At 39.0% G+C, this 23,189-nt stretch overlaps 1 protein-coding gene across 4 annotated transcripts in view; it reads left to right on the plus strand.

Annotated features, from left to right (window-relative positions):
- NDUFV2 (NADH:ubiquinone oxidoreductase core subunit V2) overlaps positions 1 to 19,208 on the plus strand; it is a 41,511-nt gene extending 22,303 nt beyond the window's left edge. Inside the window, exons 5-9 of one of the 4 annotated variants that reach the window (XM_023740050.1) lie at positions 1,612 to 1,780; positions 2,715 to 2,824; positions 8,762 to 8,838; positions 15,430 to 15,545; positions 16,516 to 19,208. In XM_023740050.1, the coding sequence (XP_023595818.1) occupies positions 1,612 to 1,780; positions 2,715 to 2,824; positions 8,762 to 8,838; positions 15,430 to 15,526 (453 nt within the window). In that variant the 3' untranslated portion in view covers positions 15,527 to 15,545; positions 16,516 to 19,208. Of the gene's footprint in view, positions 1 to 1,611; positions 1,781 to 2,714; positions 2,825 to 8,761; positions 8,839 to 9,001; positions 10,668 to 15,429; positions 15,670 to 16,515 lie in introns of those variants that run through there. The other 3 variants (XM_004385788.2, XM_023740052.1, XM_023740051.1) reach the window with 3 other exon arrangements.
- Positions 19,209 to 23,189: the final 3,981 nt, after the last annotated feature.

Here is a 23,189-nt window from a genome sequence, read left to right on the forward strand (position 1 = left end):
AACCATCACTCAGGCGTGTGTGGCAGAATCCTATGGGAACTTTTTCAAGTTAAACATCAGGGCCTCACTCCAGATTTATTCAGTTATGATCGCCAGGGCCCCTGGGTGGTGCAAATGACTTGCACTTGGCTACTAACTGAAAGGCTGGCAGTTTGAATCCACATAGTGGTGCCATGGAAGAAAGTCCTGGCAATCTACTGTAAGACTACAGCCATTCAAAACCCTGTGGAGTGCAGTACTACTATGACACACATGGGGTCATCATGAATTGAAATCGACTCTATAGCAATGGGTTTAACACTAGTTCATTGTTCAAAAAGTAATCAATGTAACCTACCATATTAACAGGAGAAAAAAGAAAAATCACATGATCATATCAGATACAGAAATTAAAATCTTCAATGGTAGGGCTCCAACATGTTTATTTTGAGAGCTCCCTAGATTCAGGGGTACCTGCCGAGTTTGGATCACTGAATTAAATAGTACAGTTACTTATGTTTCACAAATGGGCAAAGATTCGATACCTTTTAGGAATATATTTCCTTTGGAATTCCTGATATGAGGAAGTTCAGCATATTTATCATCTCAAATGCCATTTAATGAGCTCTTATGTCATGTTAAGACATAGATAAATGTATCATTTTTAGGAATGCTAGATATGAAATCTTAAAATCTGATAAATGATAATAGATCACCTAGAAAGTTGTAGCCAGGATCATAGTGATGATTGACTGTATGTAGACCAGCTGTAGCAGACAGTTAAAATCCTTGTTTCCCACAGCTGACTTACCCTGAGCAAGAGAGGTATGCTGAGATAGCGATTCCCTTGGTCCTTAACTCCAGTATGTCAAAACAAGTATTTTCAATAAATGCCTTGATGTGAAGAGGTGGGAAGTACTAGACTCTAAGATCCAGCTTTTGTAAAGAATATTGCAGTATGAAATTGAAGTAGTGTTTTGATTATTCTGGAGAGCTTGCGTGTGTGTGTGTGTGCGCGCGCGCATGCACGGCATGCGCATGTCTGTGTGTCTGTAGGCAGAGATATAAAATTTTATGTTTACATATCTAAATGTAGATGGATGTATAAAAAAATATAGATGAACAGGTAAGCTTTGATTCTCAACCTTTTTTCTGTCTCCATACCATTTGTTTGCTGTATACACCACCAGTAACATCAAGAGTTTTTTGAAGAAAATCGGTGAATGGTTTAAAAAATGTAATTGTTTCATGTATTGGGGTTTGGCCACAAAATTTTTGCCATTTGGAAAATTTAAATTATGAAATATAAAAGTTGAAATGATGTAAGCAGAAATTCTTAATAGTGCAAGATTTAAAGATTTAGAGAAAAAGAATAGCCTTTGTGAGGCGAGCAGTGGGGTAAAGGGAGGAGGAAGTGCTGTAGCGTTCGCCTCGGGCTCTGTGTGGTTTAACTGTAAGGTGTCTGCAAAAATTGAAGGGCTTGCTTCTAACTCACAGCTGTCTGATACAGGTACGTACTCTGCTTTTAAAGAAAACTGATAGAATATTAAAATTACATATTTTAAGACACACCTAAGGCTCATTTAATAAACATTGTAATTATATAATTTAAAATTTTCCGGAATGTTTCAGGTTGCAGAAATTTTACAAGTACCTCCAATGAGAGTATATGAAGTAGCAACTTTTTATACAATGTATAATCGGAAGCCAGTTGGAAAGTATCACATTCAGGTCTGCACGACCACACCTTGCATGCTTCGAGATTCTGACAGCATATTGGAGGCCATTCAGAGAAAGCTTGGTATGGGATACATTACATTTGTAACTTTTAGGAAAAACAGAATTATCTTTTCTAGAGTTGACCTGTTTCTACCTAAATTTTCCAACTCTACCATTTTATTGGATCTGTACTTTCCCAGTACGTTTTTGTCTTCCTGTGTTTTGCTAGGAGTCGGAAGCGACTCGATGGCAGTGGGTTTTGGTGTTTGCCCACTTTATTTCTTCCTGTTTTTATGTTCATCCTTAGTTCTCAGCCTCAAAACTGAGTTTTCACCTTTTCTTTCCCAATCATTAAGTATGTTTGAAAAGTTTCTAGTTTTAAAAGTTTCATTGTTTAGAAAATTAAGTTTGACTTCTTACATAATAACACGTGGTACATAAAAAACTGGCTATATCTTGTATGTGTTTCCTTCCAAAGGAGCCATGGAACAAGTAAGCGTGTAGTAAGAATGCTTCAGTGAGGGAAATAGGAAATAGATGTTATTATAGTAGCATTTGTAAAATAAAATGGCATTTTTTTCCATACAAAATGGCGATTACTGCATTTATAACTATGTTAAGTGAAGTAAAAGGAGGAGGTATCTTTTAATTTTGTGGTTGTTGGATATAACATACTTGCATGTGGTAAAAATAGTTAGGCAGTATGGAAGTATATAAAACAGCTAAAGTCTGCTTAAAATCCCCTACCCTCCACAAGATATAAATTCTGATAATAGTTGGGTATATTTGTTTTAGATTTCATGTCATTTTAATTGACTTTCTTTGTAACTATTAAATATACTAATGTAATATGTCTAACATTATGTTACAGTATAATTATAGTTTTTTAAAAATTTAATTTCTTAAACACTTTTTATATATGTCTGTAATACGTTCATTGTTTTCTGTTTTTTTTTTTCCTTAAAATCACTATTAAAATACAACTTGGTCCTTACAGTGATCATTTATATTTTTAGGAATAAAGGCTGGGGAGACTACACCTGACAAACTTTTCACTCTTATAGAGGTGGAATGTTTAGGTGCCTGTGTAAACGCACCAATGGTTCAAATAAATGACAACTACTATGTGAGTATTTCACTTAATATAAATTAAAGTTGTGTGATGTCTTTTAAAAAAATTTTTTAAGATATTTGGGTCCCTATCCTATATAGGTTGTTTTTAGTTACTCATTTAGAAGAAACAATTAGGATAAATATCCAGAAGTTTTAAAAAAATTACTATCCTTTAATATTTTTTGCATTTAACTCCAGGAAATGATAATTTTTTAAAACTTTTAAATTATGAAAAATTTAATAATTTACATACAGATACAGAAAATAACCCTGGTATACCAACCACCAAGACTTCCAGGCATGAACATTTTGGCACATTTACTTCAGATATTATTATTTAGAAATAAGCTACAAGACACAGATGAAGCCCTCCTAACTTCACTCAAAATTGCATTCCCTTCCTTTCCTCCCCAGAGATAACCACTATCTAAATTTAGTGTATACGATTCCCGTACATGTATTTAAACTTTTTCTGACATATATGCAACCATACTGCTATATATTATATTGCAGAGATGGTATCATGCCACTCTCTTAAGTAGTTTTACCCAGATCTCACAAGTTTTGATAAGTAATATTTTTATTATTTAGTTTCTAAATATTTTTTAATTTGTATTTTGATTTCTTCTGTGACTTGTGAATTTTTTTTAGAAGTGTTCTTAGTATCCAAGTGTAAAGAGTTTTCCAGTTTTTTTTTTTTTTAAGTTGCTTGCTACCCTAATTATATCATGGTTTTCAATCTATATCCCTTTCTAACTCATATTTCTTAGAATTTTGTTTATGGAAATTCTTTGAGGCCTGTGTGGAGGGTAGATTCTTTAAGAAGGGATTTGCTTTGTTTGTTTCTTGTTCCTGGAAGTACTACTAGCCCAGGATCACTTTAAATTAAATTCTATGCTAGAAGTTTATTAGACAGTCCTGGGGAGTTCTCAAAAGAAAACCCTTCTCCTTATCGCTACCCCCACATGCTCAAGGTTCCAGATGAGCAGTTTTCTTTGAGGAACAGTTTATTTCTAGTTCACCCTTATATGGAGGGTGTAGCTTTTTGGGTCTTAACTTCGTGTTATTTGGATGGTCTTTTGTTAGACTCTCTTGGGCTGGCCTGGGGCTTTACCCCCTGCCATTCTAGGCTGGCCATGAGACCCTGAGCCCTGGTGTGTTGAAACGAGTTCCTTTATGTGGCCTTTTGCCTCGGTTCTTTGGAAAAACAGCTTGAGAGAATGTTCCTCTAAGCCTTGAGTTACCTTTGTCCTAGTTTTCTACCTTAGAGGGTTTGTTTTGTTCAGGTTGATGGCCATTTCCTGGGTAAGCTGTAAACAAGGATGGTTTGATACTTTTTTGCTTGGCCCTGGGCTGCAGCCTGCCCTGTGATTGATAGGCACCTTGTAGGGATTGGTCAATAGACTATGCAAATGAAGTGTCTGTGGCCTGCCAAGAGGGGATTGGTCAGTTCATGGCCCTACTGTGAGGGCCATGCCTTGAAATTGTCAAGGAGTTGTAGATGTAAGCAGCCAACCCCACAGAGATTTCAGACAGAAGAAGACAGGAAGCAGGAAGAAGCAGAAAGGAGAAAAGGCAAGAGAAAAGCAGCAGAGAGAAAGGAGTCAAGGGACATCCTCAAAGATCTGTAACATGGGTCAAGGGTTGTAACACTGGCAACAGGTCCAGAAGGGGTTCAGTGGCAGAGCTGGTGGCAGCAGGTCCAGAATGGGCCCTGCGGCAGAGGGAGTGGTGACAGACAGCAGGGCCAAGAGAATCCTGTCCTGAAGGGGCCGAAAGGAACCTGTCCTGAGGGCCTGGGAGGAGGCTTTCCTGAGGGGGGCTGAAAGGAGCCTATCCTGAAGGGCCCAAGAGGAGGCCTGTCTTTAGGGGCCCGAGAGTAGGCCTGTCCTCAAGGGGCTGAGAGGAGGCCTGCCCAGCCGAGAGGAGGTGAGAGAGCTGCCCTTCACTGAACAAGGGAGACTATGCCTACATGCTTCCTGATCCTGAGTTGTACCCTGTCACTTCCTTAATAAACCATTTATCTGTAAGTATGGTCTATGAGGTCTGTGTGGCCACTGCAATGGGTTATTGAACCCAGAAGAGAAGTAGAGAGGGCTGTGGGAGGGATGGCTGGTGTCAGAATTGGTAAAAAGGTTGGAGAGTGGAGGTATGTCTGACCTCCACCTCCTAGGGATCAGCCTTGGGCTCATCTTGATTCGCATTATCCTCCCTGAAGTTAGGCAAGCTTTGAGACTGTTATTACCATTACTACCCTTTTGTAGCTGGCGTCAGAATGTAGAAATTATCAAACAATATCATTAATACCACACTCAAGTAAAATTTTGCTGACGATCATTCAGAAGCAGCTGCCAGCAGTATATCGACAGGGAACTGCCAGAAATTCAAGCCAGATTCAGAAGAAGATGTGAACAGGGGATATCATTGCTGATGTCACATGGATCTTGGCTGAAAGCAGAGAATACTAGAAAGATGTTTACCTGTGTTTTATTTACTATTCAAAGGCATTTGACTGTGTGGATCATAACAAATCGTGGATAACATTGTGAAGAATGGGAATTCCAGAACACTTAATTGTGCTCATGTGGAACCTGTACATAGACCAAGACAATCGTTTGAACAAAACAAGGGGATACTGCGTGGTTTAAAATGAGGAAAGGTATGGGTCAGGGTTGTATCCTTTCATCATAGTTACTCAATCTGTATGCTGAGCAAATAAACTGATAAGCTCGACTGTGTGAAGAAGAATGGGGCATCAGGATTGGAGGAAGACTCATTAACAGCTTGCGATATGCAGATGACACAATCTTTCTTCCTCAAAGTGAAGAGGACTTGAAGCACTTACTGATGAAGATCAAAGACTGCAGCCTTCAGTGTGGATTACACCTCAACTTAAAGAAAACAAAAATCTTCACAACTGGACCAATAAATAACATCATGATAAATGGAGAAAAGATTGCAATTGTCAAGGATTTCATTTTACTTGGATCCACAGTCAACACCCATGGAAGCAGCAGTCAAGAAATCAAAAGATGCATTGCATTGGGCAGATCTGCTGCAAAAGACCTCTTTAAAGTGTTAAAAAGCAAAAGATGTTACTCTGAGGACTAAGGTGCGCTTGACCAAAGCCATGGTGTTTTCAATTACCTCATATGCATGTGAAAGCTAGACAATGAATAAGGAAGACCGAAGAAGAACTGATGCTTTTGAGTTAATGGTGTTGGTGAAGAAGACTGAATATACCATGGACTGCGAGAAGAACAAACAAGTCTGTCTTGGAAGTAACACAGCCAGAGTGCTCCTTAGTGAGACTTCGTCTCACGTACTTTGGACATGTTATCAGAAGGGACCAGTCCTTGGAGAAGGACATCATACTTGATACAGGGTCAGTGAAAACGAGGAAGACCCGCAACAAGATGGATGGACACAGTGGCTGCAACAATGGGTTCAAACATAACCACAATTGTGAGGATGCAGGACCGGGCAGTGTTTTGTTCTGTTGCATGAAGGGTCGCTATGAGTTGGAACTGACTCGATGGCACCTGACAACAACATTTGGCATCACATCAAGTTTACTTGATGTTTCACTTATGTCTCTGGGTTTTCATTGAGTTTTTGGTCCCTGGCTGTTTCTGACTTTCTTGTAGCTTACTGATGAATTTTTAAAGGCCTTTTTTTTAATCTGGTATTTTTAGTTGTTACAACAGGAGGTTTTCAATCAGGATAGCCAGTCTGTCTTAATGCCTGAAATGGAAATCTGTTATTTTTTTTTTTAAATGAAGATGAAATTTGATTTCTTTGAACTTTTTGTGTCTAGGGTGCTTTGGAGCCCTGGTGGCATAGTGGTTAAGAGCTCGGCTGCTAACCAAAAGGTCGGCAGTTCGAATCCACCAGCTGCTCCTTGGAAACCCTTTGGGGCAGTTCTGCTCTGCCCTATAAGGTCGCTATGAGTTGGAAAATCGACTCATCAGCAACGGGTTTGGTTTGGTTTTGGTTTCATTCCCTAGAGTGATTTTCTTCATTTTCATAACGAATGATTCAAACTTCTTAACATCTCTCTTTTATTTCCCGTACTTAACAAACCAAAAAAACCCTTTAAAGATATGGCAGCAACTTTTCCCTTTTCTCACACTTGGGCAGTTTACTCATATTTTAACGGGAATTAGTAAAGACTTTGTGTGAAGCACTGTAAATCTACTGAATGTAGTCGTGTATTTATTTGTCTAAGAGATAGAGGTTCTTCCAGTTAATAGCAGTATGATCTTGGGCAAGACAGTTAACTTTATGGAGCTTAGTTTATCAGTAGAGAAAATGAGACAGTTACGTATACCGTGATAGCTTTGAGAGCTGGAACTTGACAGGACTGCCTTGCTTTTCCGGGTCTTGCAAGCTTTCTGCCTTTGACAGGGTGCAGTCTTACCACTTTTCTATCACTCTGTTAGTGGAAAATATGTGCGTTTACCTTCTCTGACAGGTGTCTGCCTTACGCAGGTTCTGGCTTTCTCAGGTTTTACTGTACTTTGATTGGATCCTGCTTAGAAAAAAATAGCTATCAGATCCATTTTGAATGGTTGGGAAGACTTGAATACGGACTTGGACTTGGCATGGACGGTGTTAAGGAGCTAGTTAGTTTTCTTAGGTGTGGTGATGGCATTGTGGTTATTTAAGAGAATATTCTGACTAGGCGATGCCTGCTGAAATAATAGCGAAGTGTCATGACGTCTGCAACTTGCTTTCAGATTGTACAGCAAAAAAAAAAAGTACAAATGCAAATATAGTAAAATTAAAAAATTATTGGACCCAGGTGACAGAGATACAGGTATTCATGTAGTTTTAAAATTTTCATAATAAAAACTTATGTGTGGGGGGATGAGATCATGAGATGAACTTAAGGATTCTTTCTAGCTGTTAGGTTCTAAGCATCTCATTGAAACCTAAGTGGTTTAAATAGAGCTTCTTACTTCTATAACTGTTTAATCATTCAGCATATATTAATAGCCTTGTATGTGCTAAGCACAGTTCTAGGCACTTGTAATACAGTATTGAATTGTGATTTCTCTAGCATAGTTAGTACCAGGAGCAATTGTTCAGGGCCTTCCAATGAAAAATTTATTAAATATTTAACAGTTGTGGATGGGGGAGGAGGGGTTAAGATGTTGTGTGGCTGTGATTTTTCTCTTAGTTTCATCTCGCTCATTGTGTTTTGACTGTTCCCCTTTTGATTAAACCCAGACTGCAGGTAGGCTTGTGTGTGTGTGTATGTATGTGTGTCTGTGCACGCATGTTCACAGGTGCTTTAATGGTATTTTTTTATTTTAAGTAATAGAACTCTTTCTTGAAATAAAATGTTGCACGGTATACAAAATATAGAGCTGCTCTGGTTGAAATAGAGGGAGTAGGATTGGAGGTTCGGGATCATTAAAGAAAATCAAGGGTGTTAGAACTTTAGGTTCGGGATAGATATTAGGCATCTGCTTCTAAGTTACTGCCACTGCTGTACTACTAGTACTGGCACTATTTGTGTCTCGTGTTTCTTCAAGAATATAACATTTACTGAGCACGTGCTTTTGCACTGTTCTACTTTATATATTTTCTCATTTAATTCTCAGAAGCACTGAGGTAGGTTTATAAACGAAGAAACAAAGTTAGGGAGGCTGAGTAACACGGCCAAGATGATTCTTTATTATGCGGTAGAGCCAGGACTCAAACACAGACCTCTTTTCCTCAGAGTACTGCTCTGCGTTGCCTCTTCACCGACAGCTCTTACTGCCTGTTGCCTTTAGCAGTATATGTTATAAACCAAGTATTCATTCATACTTGTTGCTACCTTGGTAACTGTCTTGTGATCTAAGAGGGACAGACACAGTAAACTAACTGGTGTCAGGGGCTTATACATATTCTAGCAGTAGGAAGTAATTTTAATATGACTATTGTAATTTCTGTTTTCTAGGAGGATCTGACACCTAAGGATATTGAAGAAATTATTGATGAGCTCAAAGCTGGCAAAATTCCAAAACCTGGGCCAAGGTATGCTTTTATTTATATGTAATAAATTTTAATGGGCTAACCTAAATTAGTCTTTCATGTAATATTTAATTTCAAAAATTGTATACCCCAGGTTTATAGGAGTTGGAAAGAGCCATTATAAAAAAAACCTAAAGAAAAATTTTTGTTTCTAAAATCTTATCAGATGATCATCTATCTGCTTAAATATTTGTGGAGAAGGGAAATGGACTACACGTAGAAATCAATTCCATTGTTTAAGTTTATACTGTTAGAAGATTGACCCAAAGTCTGTCTCCTTTAATTTCCACCTAATGGTCCAGCTCTGACCTTTGAACAGAAGGTAATTTTAATGCCTCTTCCAAATGACAGCTCTTCAGTTAGCTGAAACAGCTATCTTGTCTTCCCATATCTTCTTCAGCTTGAATATCAATAGGTCTTTCAGTGTTTTTCCTTATATGACATAGTTCTGGTCTCCCTCCTCTACAGGCTTTTTAGTTGGCTAGTGAATTTCTCAATGTGATACTTAAACTAATTACAGTTAATATGAACTGAGCAGTGCAGAGCATTGTGGTATTGCTTATTTTGTTTCCGACCCTAAAAACCACCAGCTGCCATGGAGTCAGTTCTGACTTACAGTGACTCCATGTGTCAGAGTAAAACTGGGCTCCATAGGGTTTTAAATGGCCAATTTTTCAGAAGTAAACTGCCAGGCCTGTCTTCCAAGGTGCCTCTGAGTGGAATTGAATGTACGGCTTTTCAGTTAGCAGCCGAGGGCGTTAACTATTAGAGTAGCATGAAGTTACTTAAAAACTCTCTGAGGGCCTAAAAATGAGCTGAAAGTTTGTGAAAATATTGTGGACTTTTTGGGGGGCCTACACTTGGAGGAAGAGTAAGTAAGGGATAGGACCACTGTCTAAGAACTATTGTTACGTTAACAAGTGACAAGAGGTTCCACTTCATTCACCTCTGTAAAGAGAATGATCTTCTCAATGGAAATGTTCTACCTCCCCAGAAAGCAAGTGTAGCCCAAGAGAGTAACTAGGAACAGGATGCCAACTTCTTTAAGCCAATTGAATTCTCTAGGCTCTGGGTGCTGGAAGAAGTATATGTTTCTACGACAAGTAGTCAATAGGGGCCAGCTTGCATTTACTAAATTTCAGTTATCCTGAATTGACCTCATTTTCTCATTAGCTTGGATTATTAGTCTGCCAAAAGAATGGATGAATTTCTAGAGCACAAATTACAGAACCACCTATGCCCTCTGAACTAGTAATTTAACATCAGAGAATAGTTATTTATAGCAAAAATTAGGAAAAATATACATAAATAGGGGCATAAAAAACACACTGTAGATTTTTGACCCATTGGAATATTATATAGCCATTTAAACCTAGAAGTATGTTGAGAGAAGGAAAATTTTATATGACTTAGCAGGAAAAAATACATACAAAGGGATTACAACTATTTAAGACTACACGGACATTTACTTCCATGAGAGATAATTTGGAGATATGTGAATGCTTAGATCTGGAATTAGGGTTTGGTAAAAGTTGCTCAAGTTATAATTAAAACAAAAGCAATTAATACAACTACATGATAGGAGCAACCTGGCAGAACAGAAGATAAGATGAAAAGATCTGGACATTTTCACGGACTATAAATTAAATTGTGTAACGTATCCGAAATGACAATTGATGTAATTAGGCTGCGTTATTACAAGTGTCCACCAGCTGTTTGTCATTGTGGTGGCTTGCGTGTTGCTCTGATGCTGCAAGCTATGCCACCGGCATTTCAAATACCAGCAAGGTCATTCATGGTGGACAGGTTTCAGCGGAGCTTCTAGACTTATGACAGACTAGGAAGAAAGGCCTGATGATCTGCTTCCGAAAACTGGCCAATGAAGATCCTATGGATCACAACAGATACTGTCTGACATAGTGGCTGGAAGATGAGCTTTGAGGTTGGCAGGCACTCAAAGTATACAGTGGCTACGACAATGAACTCAATCATACCAACAGTCGTGAAGATGGCACACAACTGGACATTTCGTTCTGTTGTATGGGAGGTTACCATGAGTCGAAATCAACTCGATGGCAACTGGTTAGTTAGTACTTTTATATTTGGACTTAAACCCATAATTTGAAACTGTCAGCATTTGGGTACTTTTAATATCTCTAGTACAGATTTCCTTGTGGAATCAACTTGGTTTCTTTAGATGTCCTGCTTTCTTCTGATTACATCTTTATAATTCTGTAGTCTTAATTTGTAGGTTAGAACCTCCTACTACCCTTCTTTTGAACTGTGATGATTTAAGGATGACAACATTAATCTGCTGCCCCTCAAATAGACAATAATTTCTTTGCCCACTTTTATTACATTCTCTCACCATTTCTTTTCACAAACATGAGTGCCTGCTGTGTGCCAGCACCATTTTGGACTGGGGATACAATTGTGAACAGGATAAACTATTCATATACCTTATATTCTAGTAATGGAGATAGAAAGCTCGTGTAATGTCTCATAGTGATAAGTGATATGAAGGAAAATGGAGCAGAGTTAGAGGATAGATAATGATAGGGGTTAGATTTAGTCAGGTCTCTCTGAGGTGGTAACCTTTGAGCCATGGTCTGAATGAGGTGGGAAGAACCATGTGAAGAGCTAGAGGAAGAATGTTCTAGGGAGAGGGAAGAGCATCTATAAAGGTCTTGGAGGAAAGAAAATGATAGTTTGGTTGCAGTGAGGTGATTGAGGGGGAAAGTGGTGGAAGGGGTCAAAGAGGTTGATAGGGGCCCAGATAAGTAGTTTCGGCTGGACTGTTTTAAGCTGATAGCAGTGATTTTGTTAAAATATTGCCGTAGTTGCTATGTGGAGAATAGAATTTAGTGGATGTTGCAGAGTGAAGAAATTATGTGTAATTCCTAGCTTTTTGGCCTGACCACCTGGATGAGTCCTTTAATTAAAATAGAGAAGATTTGGGGTAGAACAGGTTTGGAGAAGAAATTCAAGAATTTTGTTTCGGGCATGTTAAATTTCAGATGCCTATTAGACATCGTGGTGGCACAGTGGTAACTTTGAATCCACCAGCCGCTCCTTAGAAACCCTATGGGGCAGTTCTACTCTGTCCTATAGGGTCGCTGTGAGTTGGAATTGACTCAATGGACATGGGTTTGTTTTTTGTTTTTTTTTTTGGTATTAGACGTCTGTGGTAGAATGCTAAAAGGTAGATAAAAGCCTGGAACTTAAAGAATTGATTAGGGCTGGAAATAGGAACTGGAAATTCATCAACTATTAGAGGTATTTAAAACCAAAGGAATGGAAGAGATTACCAGTGGAAATTAGAGTTGTTTTTGTTGTTTTAAATCTAGGAAAACTGTAACATAATTGTATTTTAACATTAAATAGGAAGAACTAAGTATCACAGTTAAGCACTCTCTACATGTAACAGGGATGTTACTTATCAGTAATTGTAAACAGTTCTTCTCTGGGATTTTGTTGACACTGTTCTGGATTTCAGCCAAAGACTTTATAATTATTGGTCTCTGAAACTAATTTTATTTTCTACTTATCACTTCTTATTTAAAAAGCAGAAATAAATCTACTTATTTTTCAGTAACTACAGAGAGTTCATCAATAGTCTCTACGGCTTATTTATTTGGACATGGTAATATTAGGATGTCTTACCAGCCTATGAAAACAGGAACTTTCCCAAGTTAATTTCTTCAATATACAGGATGATGAGAGACTACAATGATAGTAATAACCAAAATAGTTATAGTAATTCTTTAAATTAATCAAAGCTGGTTCACTCTTTTTCTAATATTTTAATAATAAAGCTCTTTTCTCACATATTTGAGAGATGCTAATTATGAATCTTTAAGTAATGAAGAAATGAGAGAAATTAAACTGGTTCAACAGCAACTGATTTTCTGAGGTACCATCCATTAGGTCTGCCTTGACCAAAATTAGTAAAAAACTGATGTTTTCTATGTGGTTAAAAAGCTGCTGGTTTATCATTTTTGGTAAATGACAGTTAAAAAGAAACTATTAAACTAATGGTAAGAAAATATTAGCTTAATTTTGGCATCAATAAATACTTGTGTGCTAAGATTTTACTTTAAAGTGCTACAAATAATTTCTAAAGCTACTTTCAAATAATTACTATATATATTTTAGTGTAGATTAGTTAAAACTAATACTAAAACCAATTTGATTTCTTTATATTTAGTTTTACAAAGATATCTTAAATTTTGCAGAATTCTGTGGGGTACAGGTAGTATCTGAGATGTAAAAAGACATAGCTAGGCTACAGTTCCAGTATGATTGTTGATAGATGACTAGACAATAAAATCACTTCTGTTTTTAATACTAAAAATAGGGGCAGTGGTTGATATATCTCAGCAATATTAAAAAGATCAGCACTAATTTTTTATAAAGTAGCTTGTCTATATAAAGTCCTTTTTTAGCCACTAAAAATTTACAGAAAAGCCAAGTTTTCTAGAATGCCAATGAGTTAAAATGATGAATGTACATTTAGTGTTGGAATGGCTCAATAACCACATTTACTTTTTGAATTGTAATGAAGAAGGCAAAGTGTAATAGATGACATTTTAAACATACCAGGGAAAAATTTTTTGCTTTTTGGTAAGTGAAAACCCCTAGTGTAAATTGTGGCTGCCAGGAGAATGGATAGGGTTAGATCACTGCTTCTCAAGTGTTTTTTTTGGGGGGGAAAGAAGTTACATAATTAGTAGATTAAATGAATTTGTAGGCTTTATTGTAGGATTTTGTAGCCTTTCTAATTCTCTAATGTGGATTGTATGAATGGCAGGGGAAGGAGAAGGTTTGCAGTCAGGCACACTGAACCATAGAATCCCTTTTTCCCCCTGAAGAATGTCCTGGGACTGTAATTTCATGTAACAAATTTTAGGAAAGTCTGGACCAGATTATTCCTAAAATTATTTCCATATAGAAAATTCCATAATGCTGTGAGGAGCTCAGGCAATATACATGATTAATTCTCCTCTTTAATGTTATTAGTTATTTGTATTGGTAAAGATGGTATTAGTACTAAGTAAGGAGCTTATTAAGGAGCCCTCGTGGCACAGTGGTTAAGTACTCGGCTGCTAACTGAAAGGTCAGCGGTTCAAACCCACCAGCCACTCCATGGGAGAAAGATGTGGTAGGTAGTCTGCTTCTGTAAATATTACAGCCTTGGAAACCCTATGGGACAGTTCTACTCTGTCTTACAGTGTCGCTGTAAGTCAGAATCTACTCGAAGGAAACGGGTTTGGGTGTTTTTTTTTTTTTTTTTTTGTAAGGAGCTTATTGATTTGAAAATATTCATGTACCTATCCAAGTGGACCCCAGTGTGTTTGTCAGTTTGTCGTACTGCGGGGGCTTGCGTGTTGCTGTGATGCTGGAAGCTATGCCCACTGGTATTCAAATATCAGCAAAGTCACCCATGGCAGACAGGTTTCAACTGAGCTTCCAGACTGAGACAGACTAGGAAGAAGGACTAAGTGGTCTACTGAAAAAATTAACCAGTGAAAACCTTACGAATAGCAGTGGAACACTGATCCAGTGCCGGAAGATGAGCCCTTCAGCTTGGAAGGCACTCAGAATACACAGTAGCTGCAACAGTGGGCTCAATTCTAGCAGTGATTGTGAGGATGGCGCAGGACTGGGCTGTGTTTCTTTCTTTTGTGCATAGGGTTGTTATGGGTCGGAACCGACTTGACGGCACCTAACAACAGCAACAATACCCAATTGGACGATAAGAGCGTTCAAGATACCCTCTGAATGCTCAGCTTTCAAGATACATCTAAAAGAAAACATTTAATCACATTCCATTCTGACATTTGATCAAGAAACAAGTTTTAAGCAGAGAAATTTGATGGAAGAAGTAGCTGAGATTAAACCACTAGCTGATACAAAAAAAAAATTTACAAATCCAACTGCTTTTTTTTAAATATAATTTTGCCACTTGCCCTACAAAGTTATTGTTAGGCTCTGACAGTACACAGTGACTGCTTTTTGGTCTGCTTTTTAGCGTGAACAAAAAGACCTGTAAGAAAAAAAACCAACTGCCGTGGAGTTGACTCCGACTCATAGCAACCCCGCAGGACAGAGTAGAACTGCCTCACAGGGTTTCCCAGGCTGCATTCTTTACGGGGTCCCTGGTGGTGCAGTGGTTAAGAGCTCAGCTGCTAACCAAAAGGTCAGCAGTTCAAATCCACCAGCCTCTCCTGGGAAACCCCATGGGGCAGTTCTACTCTGTCCTGTAGGGTCGCTGTGAGTCGGCATGGACCCCGTGGCAGCAGATTTTTGGTTTAATCTTCATGGATGCAGACTGCTGTATCTGTCTACCGTGGAGCGGCTAGTGGATTTGAACCATAGAGCTTTTGGTTAGCAGCGGAGTTCTTAACCACTGTGCAACCAGGGCTCCGAGAAAAACAAACCCTATAATGCAAACATATTAACTGATTTCTGACTTCGTTGGCATTCTTCATTAGAGTACATTACTAAGTTGTATCATGTACTATGCTAGCTTGAAAGACTTATAAATGATTAAGTGGTATCACCCTCCTGTCTCCTCAAAAAATGATTTGCTAGGGCTCAAAAGAACAGACTTCTAGGACTGATGGCAGAATGTGAAGCGCAAAGCCAGATGGGGTTAAAAAGATACGAACTGAACAAATTCTTCAGCTAAACTCTGTGGCAGGAACAAGGTAAATTAACAAAGCCAGGGAGTAGGAGGGATGAAAATGATAGGAAATAGGTGCTGGACTGTGCTCCAGCAACACAAGTCATACAGGCCAGAAGGTGAATGATTACCTGGGAGAATCTGTGTGTGGGTGAAGGAGGACAGACAGGTTCTTGTACTTGTGTGCTGCCTCTCTTCATGGATTTCTTTATCAGGACCTGTTCTTGTTTTATTTTCTTCATGTTTATAGTAGTCACTCTGATCACAAACTTTTATTTTGGGGGCAGGAGGCAGTATAAAATTAATACCACTAATATAGCTGTTAAAAACTATATAAATATAGACTTTGACTTCACTACTTCTAAGGGACATCCTCTCAAATCGTCAAATTCCTCAAGGAATCCAGTTAGTGTTTACTTCTAAATACAGTGTACAATAATGAATTACAACTGTGTGTATTCCCTTCTCTGCACTGAGACAGTGGATCTCAATTTAAATAAAATACAAACATGAAAAGAATAAACGTAGTACTCTAGTTTATTAAAACATGACTTTAAAAGACATCCTCCACGGTTGGGTTATTTTTGCCATTGCTCGTAGCGGTAATCATCAGTCAGATGCTTAATCTCCTAAGCCTTGGTTTCTGTATCTGTAAAATAAAGCCAGTATTACTTGTCTCATAATTGTTGTAAAGATTAAGTGAGCTAGTGTATGTACACTGCTCAATAAAGGAGAACTATTATTAGTGTTGTTTTATAGTTTTCATATTCACGACGAGTTTTGGTGTGTCTGTTTTCTTATTTAACTTTAGGAAGAGAAAATCTTGCAGCAGTTGAAATGTTTCAATTAAGTAATCCATGCTAGTTACTGGGGAAAAAATAGTACTTAACTGAGCTATTATGAAGTAATAATTAAAATTTTTTAAAGTAAAAGTTGTTAAATGTTACTTGATAAAATTATTAGTCAATAAAATGTTAATTTGCTTTTCTTTTCAGGAGTGGACGCTTCTCTTGTGAGCCAGCTGGTGGTCTTACCTCTTTGACTGAACCACCCAAAGGACCTGGTTTTGGTATACAAGCAGGCCTTTAATTTATATTCAACTGTACATATGTCATATGTCACTGGAGAAATAAAATATGCCTCTCCTGCCTACATAAATTTATTTTATATTAGTTAATTCCAGTTTGGGTATACCTGGTGGTAACCTTAAGTACCATGTTAAACCCACGAAGCACCATTTTAAATCTGTGGCTGACTATGAAGACTTTTATTATATAACCTAGTTATCAGTTACTCCAACATCACCCATTTTCAACTGCCAGGTCACTTTTGTCAAAGATAATAGTATTAGGTTACTATGAAGTAAAAATTCTACCAAATTTCAAATGTTTTGCTTTCCCATCTTTATCCACAGGCAAGTCTTAAGTTAATGTGATCTTTAATGTGATCTTTCTATATATAAATCCTATTTATGTCAATATGTACTCCAAACATATTATGGAGGGAAGGCAAGAATATAATATACAGCACAGAGTTGTCATTGTATTTCCAACTGGTAAGTGACATCTCAAGTCACTTTAGATGTAATTAGGATAAGGTAGTTGTCTCTAGGAGCATCGTTTATCATTTTTAAGGAAGAAAGATACAAAACACCTTGACATTACCTTTGGCTGTTCTGGCACTACAAGTGCAGGTTTCACCTGTATCTGAAAGTACAGCGTTCCTGTGAAACCTTCCGTAAGCCAAAATGGTGTAAAGCAAAGAAGCAACTACCCTTAATTTATATGGGAAAAATTTTTGAGCATTCCCAGACCCAAAAATTAACCTACCAAATCATACCACATACCACGTAAGACTCTGACGCGCTCTCTTAGGGTTTTCTGATACCTTAGGATGCATCTTGCTAACAGATGTGCAAAATAAATTGAGATAAAGCACAGATGCTCAGACAGTTAAAAGCTATGGTGGCTTGATGAGCTGGGATGCTGAGGGTGTTTCCCGGGGAAGGAGCGTGGCGAGGCCACTCTCACTGCTCGGGGTTCGTGCTTCCTCTTTAATGGCTCACGACAAAACAAATGCTGAATGCTAATTTCCACCTTTCACCAAAGCAAAAATCTCCAGATTTCTTTCGGTTAGCGAAAACAGGTACTAACGTAGATTTTTCATAAAAGCAAAGTGGTGTAAAATGAACTTTTGAAAAGCGGGGATACTTGTATACAAAAACATTCGGGAAGAAATTGGAAGTATAACCTGAATTGGATTAATCAGTGAGTATGAAAAATATACTCTTCAGTTGTGTGGATATTACCATTTAGAAGAAAGCATAAAACCTCTTGCTATAGTAGTTTTGAAAATTGGAAAAAAATGAATAGCTTGGATAAATCTAAACTAATCCAGTTGTTTCAGGGTTTCTCAAAGTCACTGTGACCCTGCTTTTGAGGTACATTCATTACTAATTATGATGCCTGAAAACAAGGATTAAAATATTTTTTAAACTAGTTTTTGTCTTATAATTGAGAAGGTAAACATAATTTTTAAAATGGCAAGAAAGGTAACACAATGAAAATGTCCCCCTTCTACCCTAGAGTCCTCCTGACCTCAGAGGTAGCCACTTTTGCAGTTACTTTTATTCCTTAAAAAAAAAGTCTATACATATTGACTTCTTATCCTATTTGCTAACTCTGTTAAACCTTTTATTTAAAATTATGGAAAAATACAGGTATTGCTTTAAATTAATGCCACTATGTCCTTTTTAAATAGGAGTGGGGAGGTTTCACATAATGAAGGAAAAAGCAAAACCATGAATGTAAGGATATGCACTGGTTATCAACCTTTATATAGTGTTCTAGAAGTAGAAAATTGATTTTAGATCATTATAATTATAGGCACACTATTAAACCATTATAAAAAATTCTGTGTTCTTAGGTTATCACTTACATTGTACTATAGTATATGTTAAGATTCTGAGTTGGGCCTTGCTTAATTTTTTTTTTTTTCCCATTTTTTGGAGGGGATCATACCAATTTTAATAGAGAGCACTGGTTTTAAAGATGGTTTTCTCATTAGCTTTTTTAAAAAATACTTGGCAGGTAAAATTCCATTACAGTAATCCAAGATAGTTTCAGAATGTATATCAGCACACTGATTAAAATTTCCTTGTCAGTTTTTTGGAGCTGGAGATGACAGCTGTATCCCCGCCTATTTCTCAAACCAGTGGGGAGGAGAGGCATCATTTACATATTACCACCACCCACTTCCCCCTTTCCTCTTCTCAGCTCCTAACTTTGTAATCTTATGCTGTTATAAAAGGGGCATTTCGGGAGGAGAGGTTACTTATTGCTGTTGGATGGCAGAAATAAACCAACAAACAATAACAATTCACTTTATTTTCATTCTTATGGTTGGCAAAAAATCAAATATCTATGTTTTGTTTTTGGAGTGGCTACTAAGTTCTAAGGAAAGCTACTAATTGTTTAGAATTACTATAATCTGATGGGGGTCATTGTTCCAGAAAATCCTATAGCATATGAAAACAGTTATCTGCAAAGGCAAGATACGACCTAAAATTCTGTTTCATTTATTAAATTCACCTTTCTGAAATATGGCAGCATTTTTAGAATCATCTGATTGAACTGGACTTAATAGGGGAAAACATAATAGTAGTTTACGATTCTAAAGATGTACAGAACTAAACAAGATGGAAAGAAATGAAATTTAGCAGAATGGTTTCTAATCAGGTATCAAATACACACATTTTAAGTGTTTGCTAGTGATAATCCTAGATAAATGTGATAAAACTTTGGCTACAACTGTAAAAGAAAATCTTGTAATATCTTTCCAATAAATCTAGTGGTTACCTCTTCGAGTCAGAGTCTACTAATATTTAATACAAATAATCTGATTTCTGACATACAGAAGACAAATCTGAAATTGATGTTTGATGCTTGGGGTCCTTGACTTCCTGGTACATTGTGCCATAATAAAGAACTGATAATGACTATTAAGAAAACTAGGAGCCCTGGTGGTGGAGCGGTTAAAGCACTTGACTGCTAACTGAAAGGTTGGCGTTTCGAACCCACCAGCTGCTTTTAGGTAGAAAGATGTGAAAGTCTGCTTCCGTAAAAATTTACAGCCTTGGAAACCCTATGGGGCAGTTCTATCCTATTGGAATCAATAAGACAGCAGTGGGTTTTTGGGTATTAAGAAAACAAATTTTTATCTGCTTGCTGAAGAATGGATTCCATGACCTGAGACAGGGCTAGATCACAGTTAAAAGCCTTAGCAGCTTACTAATCAGCTAGCACAAGGATATAAGGTAGTTTTCTTCAAGCTCCTTTTGAGATCTTTATCCAGAGTACAAAGTCTTTGGCCTTGGCTTTAATTTTTTTGTAAAATAAGAATATATTTCTTGATTTATACTTCTAATTTCACACTGAAAAGGAAAATTAGCTCCTCTTTGGACATTTTGAATAACAAAATGTAGCTGATTTATAATTTGCCACTTTTAATACGTAAGACTGGCAACTATAATCTTATAAAAATATGAGCTTAAATTTTTAAATTTTTTTTAACTGATAAATTCTACAATGAACTTTCCTTTTACAGACAGCATTCTATTGAGCATGGTCAATACAGTCCTTTGGATCACACTTGCTTATGAATCTTTAATGTACTCAGTAATTTCAAGTAATAAGGAACATCATAGATATAGCTGTTACCATAAATTTATGCTTAAATTATTTCAGCAATTTTAAAATCTAGATTAGCTACCTTTCAGTTTTGAAAGCATTACTCTTTTGGGAGTACTGGTGGCTCAGTGGTTAAGAGCTTGGCTGCTAACGAAAAGGTCCACAGTTCGAATCCACCAGCCTCTCCTTGGAAACCCTATGGGGCAGTTATACTCTGTCCTATAGGGTTCCTGTGAGTTGGAATTGACTTGACAGCAATGGGTTTGGTTTTTTGGTACTGTTATAGAAATAGCTGATTTCCACTGCCATCAGTACTAAATGACCTACTCCTGATGACTATAGGCTAAAGGAGAATCAACTCAGGAGATGTCAGCAAACAAGTTGGTTAAATTTTCAGTGGATTTCTTTTTTTCTTTGTATTTCACACCATAAATAATCAAATTAAATGTAACACTACTCCACCTCTAGACGTAAGTTTCTCTCTGCTATTCTATGGAACCCAGTGATGTAGAGGTGGGAGAAATCAGGAACTGAGCAAAGGAAAAACGGTGATCTTTCATGCAAGTTTACACTTTGTGTAACAACCTGCGATAATGCAGATGACACAGCCTTGCTTGTTGAAAGCAAGAGGGCTTGAAGCACCTAACTGATGAAGATCAAAGATTACAGCCTTCAGTATGGATTGCACCGCAACATAAAATCCTTACAACTGGACCAATAAGCACCGTCATGAGAAACAGAAAATACTGAAGTTGTCACGGGTTTCATTTTACTTGGATCCACAATCAACGCCCATGGAAGCAGCAGTCAAATCAAAGGATTCATTGCATTGGGCAAATCTGGTGTAAACGACTTCTTTAAAGTGTTAAAAAGCAAGGATGTCACTGAGGACTAAGGTGCGCCTGACCCAAGCCGAGATGTTTTCAATTGCTTCGTGCATGGGAAAGCTGGACAGTGAATAAGCAAGACCAAAGAAGAATTGATGCCTTTGAATTATGGTGTCGGTGAAGAATATTGAATATACCACAGACTGCCAGAACGAACAAATTTGTCTTGGAAGAAGTACAGCTAAATTGCTCTTTGGAAGTGAGAATGGCAAGATTTCACGTACTTTGGACATGTTATCAGGAGGGACCAGTCCCTGGAGAAGGACATCATGCTTGGTAAGGTAGAGGGTTGGCGAAAAAGAGGAAGATCCTAGACAAGATGGACTGACACAGTGGCTGCAACAATGGGTCAAACATCATAATGATTGTGGGGATGGCACAGGACCAGGCAGTGTTTCTTTCTGTTGCATATAGGGTTGCTATTAGTCGGAACTGACTCCATGGCACCTAACAACATAGTAACTTGTTGGGACTTAGCTTTCCTCGTCAAATGTGAAATGTCACATTATCTGTGATCACTACACATCTGAGCCCTCAGCTTCTATTTGTATTTTTGACAAGAGTCTTACATAAGAAATTTCTAACTGCACTCATTGTCACAAATGGATGTTGCAATAGTTGAGGCTACAACCCACCCAAAAGGGCCTGGGAAGACAGGCTTGATGATCTGCTTCTGAAAGGTCACAGCCTTGAAAACCCTATGGAGCTGTTCCAGTCTGCACACATGTGGTTGCCATGAGTCACAATCCACTCAACGGCAACTAACAACGTTAAAGAGGGAGAAGAGGTTTCCCTCCAATTGCACAACCCCTTCAGTGGTTAAATTACCAAACCAGTTGTCTTCTGACGCATGGTGACTGAGGTCAGAGTACAACTGTGCTCCACAGGGTTTTCAATGGCTGATTTTTCAGAAATAGATAGCCAGGCTTTTCTTGCGAGGTGCCTTTGGGTGGACTCAAACCTCGAACCTCTAGTGGTTACATTAAGGCACATACAAATTATTGCAGATTAACCTAGATGTAAAAGGTATCCAGGAGGAAGTCAGAATACACGCTACTGCGACACCCTTATTAAATGAAGAGCCGGTAAGTGTTCCTCATGCACTCATCCCCAGTACCTGCGTACCCCTCCCCCCGGAACTCATACAATCTCTTCAAGTGCAGAGCATAGTCTCCGCCAGTCCACCGTCACCCCAGCAGGTGCACGTGTGGCGCTTTCGGGCCAGACAACCGGGGCCCCAAGGGGCAGGCCGGCGCGGGCCAGCATCTCCACCCGAGCGGCGTCCCGCGCTCCAGATCCGCGGCAGGGCCGCGGGCTCCGGAGTAGCCCAGCCGCCTCAGCGGCGACGCCCCGCCGCGCGGCGCAGGCGCACGGCAGCGCGGAACTGGGGGCCGCCGCCCCGCCCCCTCCTTGAACGCCCTCAGCCAGCTGCTGGCAGCCGGAGCTGGGTGGAGAAATCATACACCTCCGCCTCAAACCGCAGTCGCTTCAACGTGTGGCCCGGGTCCGAGCTCACAAACTGGCCCAGCTACCCCCCTGCATAAATAACTTATGAATACCCTTCGTGTGGAGGCGCTTCTTCGTCGCCGCCACCACAATTTCCAGAAGTTTCCAGTCACAGCCACTGCCATGGTCGCCACGAAAAGCCACTACAGAGCCGTTTGCCCGGCAGCGTCAGGGGCGCCTGCGCCGCCTCCTCGCTTACCCTTTGGTTACCCCCTCCCAGCTAATGCCGGTGACAGGAGTGGAGGGGAGGGGGGGAGACACTGCTGGTTCCCCGGAGAGGAGAGGGCACAGAGGGTGGAGTTCAGACCTCCACCCCCCATGCCGTCTCAGGCTTGGTACATTCCGACTCCCTCCTCCCCTCGCCCCCCGGCGGCGCGGCGTATCTCTCTACTGAGCTGAAAGAACACGCCGGGGGGAGTAGGGCGGGCCGGGCGGAAGGCCGCGGGGCGGGGCCGGCACGCCGCTCGTCCCGTGCTGCTGGGGGTCACGTGCAGCGCTCCAGCCAATCGCCGGGCGGCGCTGGTCCTGGGAGCGAGGAGGCTGTGGTGAGAGACGGACAGACTGGAGATGTTTTCAAACCCGACCCTG

This window comes from Trichechus manatus, unplaced genomic scaffold, assembly GCF_000243295.1.
Source record: "Trichechus manatus latirostris isolate Lorelei unplaced genomic scaffold, TriManLat1.0 scaffold00146, whole genome shotgun sequence".
Lineage (NCBI taxonomy): Eukaryota > Metazoa > Chordata > Mammalia > Sirenia > Trichechidae > Trichechus > Trichechus manatus.